The 6,000-nt window shown below is 40.8% G+C and overlaps 2 protein-coding genes across 2 annotated transcripts; both read left to right on the plus strand.

Annotated features, from left to right (window-relative positions):
- The first annotated feature begins 3,219 nt into the window (after positions 1-3,219).
- LOC108127835 (farnesol dehydrogenase) lies at positions 3,220-4,572 on the plus strand. The gene is made up of 2 exons (XM_017245122.3): positions 3,220-3,798; positions 4,080-4,572. The coding sequence occupies exons 1-2, from the start codon at positions 3,220-3,222 to the stop codon at positions 4,245-4,247; spliced, it is 747 nt and encodes a 248-aa protein (XP_017100611.1). The 3' UTR covers positions 4,248-4,572.
- A 231-nt stretch (positions 4,573-4,803) lies between these two features.
- LOC108120028 (farnesol dehydrogenase) lies at positions 4,804-6,000 on the plus strand. Its single transcript, XM_017233511.3, has 2 exons — positions 4,804-5,455; positions 5,808-6,000. The coding sequence occupies exons 1-2, from the start codon at positions 4,880-4,882 to the stop codon at positions 5,973-5,975; spliced, it is 744 nt and encodes a 247-aa protein (XP_017089000.2). The 5' UTR covers positions 4,804-4,879; the 3' UTR covers positions 5,976-6,000.

The raw sequence follows: 6,000 nt of genomic DNA on the forward strand, positions 1-6,000 counted from the left end.
AGTTTTCCAAATTTGAATTTTGAATAACCCTTTTCCTTTTTGTCCCGTATATACACGTATACGTTCATATCCACACATATGTGCCCATTCAAACAGCCATCTAGCCGCTCCAGACATCCAACCAGGGCTGCATAAATTTCCACCATACACCACACACACCCATGCACAGGCACAGGTCCTTGAAGGTCCTTCCTGTTCGACGATATCACTACGAATTAGCATAGAAAACTGCAAATTTGAATTATGGCCAAAGGCACGGCGGCAGCCACTGCCACAACTTCCACAAGAATGCCAGGACCTCCAAGTGCTGCAGGACTTTCAAGGATCAAGGATACAGAACAACATCACCAGCAGTAGCAGCTGTTTTTTTTTATGCAACAACAAGGAGTATATAATTTAAGCCAAATAGCAGAGTTTTAAATACAATTTGTAGAGAAAATAAAGAGTCCTTTGAGATTTTGTAAGCTAAAAATTGCATTCTAAGGATACTTTAAAAGATTTGTGATTTTCTTTTCAGTTTAGACTAAAATTTAGAGGTTTTTCATTCCATTTTTATTTAAAAGCATTTAAAAATCGAGGAGTTCGAGGTTATCGTAGGTTTATGAAGCTCTACTGCTTTTGTTACCTTCTTTTAATTAATTTCTTAAAAAAATGTATACTAGAAATATATAAAAACTAGTCTATTTTAACCTTAACATATATTTTAACTTTGCTTAATTTTTTTTTTAAATATTTTCCATAACCAACTAAAAACCATTGCCCTTTTCCTTTTTAAACAAAAATCTTAAACTTTTTAAACATTCTGGTCTAGTCTCTACGAAACTCTCTCTTATTTTTATGTCCTTTGATTTTCTCTATGCTTTTCCTCACTTTCTGATTTGCCCTGTATCCTTTAACAGTTTTCTCCCTTTTAGCAGTTTTCCTTTATCCTTTTTCCAATTTGCATGTGCATATGCATTGACATCTGACCACTGGCGCAAATGCATTTGCAGGATACCAGGGACTCTAAGGACTCGAAGGGATAGGGGCCCACGATAGGGACTTCCAGGGGGGGTGCAAAACGGAAATCCAGGGGGGGCGGAGTGGCAAGGGCACAGCGCATCCTGGCGAGTCTAATGCGACTAATAGATCCTTGTTTGCCGAAAAGTTTGCGGCACCCACTTTGCCTTGTTTGCTCCTGTCTTTGGGTCTTTTTCGGTCCTTTTTCCAAGCTCCTGCTCCTGCTTGTGCTCCTCCTGGTGGTGGTGATGGTGATGGTGCCTAGTCCTTGCCTACTCCTTGGCAAATACGTAATCAGTGGAATTTTCATGCGCATTTTTCTTTCGACTCGTCTCGGCAAACAAACGGCGCTTTGAGCTGACGCTCCACTCGAAATACGTTGCTCAATTTCCATAAACACGTGAGCAAATAGCACGTGTGCCCAGGACCTAGGCACTAGATGGTAGGCAGCTACCATCCAGTCACCTACAGCCAGGATTCAGGACTAAGGCATGGGAACTGAGAGAGCTGGCACCCCTTCGAAGCTTCAAATCCCTTGACGAAAATCGTTGCACCAAAAAAATAGATACTAAGGAAGGGTTTTTGTAAATCACTTTATAGGTTTTGAATATATGATTTAAAATTATGAAAAAAATTATGAAAAATTAGAAAATATTTCTTAACCAATGACCTAAAAAATATTTTTATTTTAGCAAAGAAATTATAGAAGAGAAAGGTTAAACAAAGGTGGCCCAAACAATTAGTTTTTTAAACTTATCCTTGAATTTTAAGTATCTTAGAACTTAAAAAAAATTACTAAAGCTGAAATTATTTTTTAAATACTAAATATTAATATTAAAACTTATTAAAATTATTCAAAGTTAATATAAAAACCAAATTTTTTTTTGCTGTGTACATAGCTTCTCTCTCCAGGTTGTCCTTTAAACGGCATTTGTTAACTATTGCCGACATTTGCTTGCCAAGGTGGGTGGATGGCACCACCCCCTTATAGGACCCACCTTACCTCCTCCTACCCACCAAAAACCCCCTCTGTCACCCCTCCTGGCCCCCTGATTCCTCAACCATCTTCGATATTTGAGTTTCGTCGCTGTAAAATGCGTCCAAATTGATTTTTATTTATATTTCAAAGGAAAAACTTTTGTGCAGCTGTTGGGCTTGTTGTTTTTCTTAAGTTTTTTTTCTCCTACTTCTTTCTTTTTTTTATATTTTTTGTTTTTGTTTTTATTATTGTTGTTGTTGTTGCTGTTGTTGTTTGCTGGGTTGAGCTTGCAGCTGCGACAAAGTTGCGAATACGACCCGTCAATATTTCATTACGGGCTTCTCTTCATACAACTTCGATTTAGCCATTCAAGGGGAAAGAAAAAGCAAACAACTTACGACAAAAATTGCCCCGAAGCACCCAAATACAACATGTTTATATATATGTCAGGGTATGTGGGTTAAATCTTTATTAAGGTGGCACTTGGTTCAATTAAGAAATCAAAGGTTAAAGGGGTAACACTCAAGATCAAGTGGGGAATAGAATTTGAAGCCTGTTTGGGACCTTTTATTATATTTCTTTTTTCTTATAGAATATAGATTATGAACTAGGACCACCCCAAGTTATATATAATTTGGCAATTCATAGATTCAATCAGGTAGCAAAATTTATTTATGATTGCAAGTCCTTTTGTTTTGTTTCCACATTTGGCCAAAAACATTGATTGATGCCGCCCAAAGGCCAAATGCCTCAAATATGGCTCAAATATTTCACAGGCCTGCCTGCCTGCCAGTAAGCCAAATAAATTATAGGCTTATATAAGAGAGAGTAAATATTTATCTGGATTTATAGTACATAGTACAGATAGTTATATACTATCCACGAAAACCTCTCAACCATCTGAGTTTTAAATATCAAATATCACCTTTGTGGTCTTCAAGTAATACTACTTATTGGTAATTAAATCCCCACAATATGTGGTTTATGGGATTGTGTAATTAAATAGAGTGCAGATGGGAAAAGTAACACTGAGACAAAATAAATGATACTTTAGGGATTTATATTAAAAATTTTTAAATATCTCTTCTTTTGTATGCTTTTAAAAGACCCTGAAACTTTCTTAAAAATAATATTTAAGCCCTTTCCCCCTAGCATTTTCTCTCCCTGTACTAAACCCATCTAGTGTTTAAGACCTGCTACCTTTCGATCATTTCCAGAGCTCTTGGGGATTTCATTTTGCCATGGAACGTTGGACGAATCGCGTGGCCGTCGTCACTGGAGCCAGTTCCGGCATCGGAGCAGAGCTCTCCCGCAAGCTGGTAGCCGCCGGCGTGGTGGTGGTGGCCCTTGCCCGTCGTCTCGATCGTTTGGAGCAACTGCGCCAGGATCTGCCCGAGGAGGAGCAACGCCAACGTCTCCACCTCCGTCAGTGTGATGTCACAGACGTGGTGGCCGTCAATTCCGTGTTCGATTCGATCAAAGATCAGCTGGGCGGTGTGGATATCCTGGTGAATAATGCCGGAAAGCTATCTGGTGGACAACTGCTCACCATGCCCCTGGACATCGTCCAGCAAGTCCTGCAGACGAACGTGATGGGTGTGGTGCAGTGCACCCAGCGGGCCTTTGAATCGTTGAGGGAGCGGCAGGTTACAGGGCATGTGGTGCTCATCAATAGCATTGTGGGTCATTATCTCTTCAATCCACTTCCCGGGAGCCAGCAGGAGCTCAACATGTATCCTGCCACCAAGCACGCCCTCACCGCCCTAACGGAGCTCTTCCGGCAGGAGTTGCGGGATTTTAAGACGCAGGTCAAGGTTACGGTGAGTATGTGCTTATACCCTAAGTATTCGATAGATTAGACATTCAATCTTTGATTCTAGTTTTTATAGCTATTCTATTACCTTACAAAAAAGGACAGGGAATAATTTCTTTTTAATATTTTCCACCATAAACTAAAGCCTTTAAAGTAATCAACTATCAAAGCTTAATAGTTATTTTAACGACCTCTAGTTTTTATGATTTTCTTCCAAAATTCTTACCCATATAAAAAATCTTCACTAATAATTTCTAAATATCATAAACTATACTCTACCCTATTTAGAGCATCAGTCCTGGGCTGGTGGACACGGAATTGGTGCCGCAGGCCTACAAAACACTGCCCATGTTGCAGGCCGAGGATGTGGCAAATGCGATTATGTATGCCCTGGCCACGCCCCCGCATGTTCAGGTGCACGAACTGACCATCAAGCCAATGGGTGAGCCCTTCTAAGCAAAGGACAAAAGGCTGGAAGGACAATAAAGGACACCCCACGCACTTGGCACTTTCAAGTTGTGTTTTTTTTTGTTTTTTCTTGAATTTATAAAGCATTACGACACACCGGTTCTTGAGGCCAAGTACACTTATGAACTGAATAATTTCTGCAACTGGAAAAGGGCTAAAGGCACTGAAAGAAATTGTATAATAAAAGATACAAAAATAACTTTAATATAAAGAAATCTATTATTTAAAAAGCTATCAAGATCATAGCCAATTCTTTATTAAATTTATTTATAAACTCTATTTTTTTTGCACTAATAAAAAATGTGATTTATTATGCGGAAGCGATTATATATTATTTGTGCGATCCGTTAAGAAACGTCTCAATTACCTCTATAGATGGTAACGGCGCTACAAAATCCATCAAAATTCATTCAATTATTCAAGTCACGTGTGAACTGCGCGCTTGGGCGGGTCAGTGTTTGTTTGTTTTTTCATTTTTTGTTTAAATAATTAATTTGCATGACAGACTGTTGGCTTTTAGCTCTTGGCCATATATAAAGTCTTGGCCAAGTTCTAGCTCGACTCAGTTGTGCTTTTCATTTTGCAAAGAATCAGAGAATCTAAAGGAATAATCTTCTAGAATGGATCGCTGGCAGGATCGTGTGGCTGTCGTTACGGGAGCGAGTTCTGGAATCGGAGCCGCCGTTGCCCGGAAACTGGTCGAATCCGGGGTGGTGGTGGTGGGTCTGGCCCGGAGAGTGGATCGCATGGAGGCCATTAAGGAGCAGCTGCCGTTGGAGCAGCAGGCCCGATTCCACACCATTCATTGCGATGTCGGGGACCTCGATTCGATAACCGCCGCCTTTGATTGGATCGAGGAGCAGTTTGGAGGATGCGATATTTTGGTCAATAATGCTGGCTGCCTTTTTCCGGGCCAACTGCTGACGCTGGACGTGGAGCATCTGCAGCAGACCCTCAATGTGAATCTGATGGGAACGGTCCACTGCACCAGACGCGCCTTTCGCTCTATGCAGCAGAGGGAGGTGGCAGGTCATGTGGTCCTTTTGAATAGCCTCACGGGCGAGACGATCATCAATCCGCCGGGTGACGAGCTGCAGGTCCTCAACATGTATCCTCTGACCAAGCACGGAATTAAAGCTCTGCTGGAGGTCCTGCGCCAGGAGATGAGGGGCTTTAAGACCAAAATTAAGGTTACGGTGAGTTATTTTTGTGGGTAGAGTCCTCCCAAAGTTCAGGATTTTTGTATAAGGAACTAGAGCTATATCTTTGCCGATTCTTATCCGATTTTTAAGGGGAATATCTTAAAAAATTCCTTCATTGATTCCCCATCATTTTGCCTTAAATTCTTGCAAGAAAATATTTGGAAGGAAGCTTAAAAACCTGCTTAGACTTAGACTTTATATGAGGACAGCCAACAGGGCGTATGAGTTATATTAATATAAAGTATACGCCATGTTGGAATAAATATTAGGCCATGTTTTCTTTAGAAAAAAAAATAGATTAAATATTTAAAAATAATTAGAAATAATAATATTTTCTTCCTCCCAGAGCATCACTCCTGGGGTAACCGATACAGAGATCCTGCCCGGGGGATACGGCGTTCTGCCCATGCTCAGCCCGGACGACATTGCCGATGGGATTCTGTACGCTCTTGGTACGCCCCCCCACGTCCAGGTCCATCAGCTGACCATCAAGCCGTTGGGTGAGCCATTCTAGCTCACAGATCACATTTCGGCCAAAA

This window comes from Drosophila bipectinata, chromosome XL (genome assembly GCF_030179905.1).
Source record: "Drosophila bipectinata strain 14024-0381.07 chromosome XL, DbipHiC1v2, whole genome shotgun sequence".
Classification (NCBI taxonomy): Eukaryota; Metazoa; Arthropoda; class Insecta; order Diptera; family Drosophilidae; genus Drosophila; species Drosophila bipectinata.

Excerpts from the sequence above, each read along its gene's own strand:
- LOC108127835 (XM_017245122.3), top strand. The coding sequence starts at position 3,220 with ATGGAACGTTGGACGAATCGCGTGGCCGTCGTCACTGGAGCCAGTTCC. Across the intron at positions 3,799-4,079 it reads AGACGCAGGTCAAGGTTACG|AGCATCAGTCCTGGGCTGGT; the intron begins GTGAGTATGTGC and ends TACCCTATTTAG.
- LOC108120028 (XM_017233511.3), top strand. The coding sequence starts at position 4,880 with ATGGATCGCTGGCAGGATCGTGTGGCTGTCGTTACGGGAGCGAGTTCT. Across the intron at positions 5,456-5,807 it reads AGACCAAAATTAAGGTTACG|AGCATCACTCCTGGGGTAAC; the intron begins GTGAGTTATTTT and ends TCTTCCTCCCAG.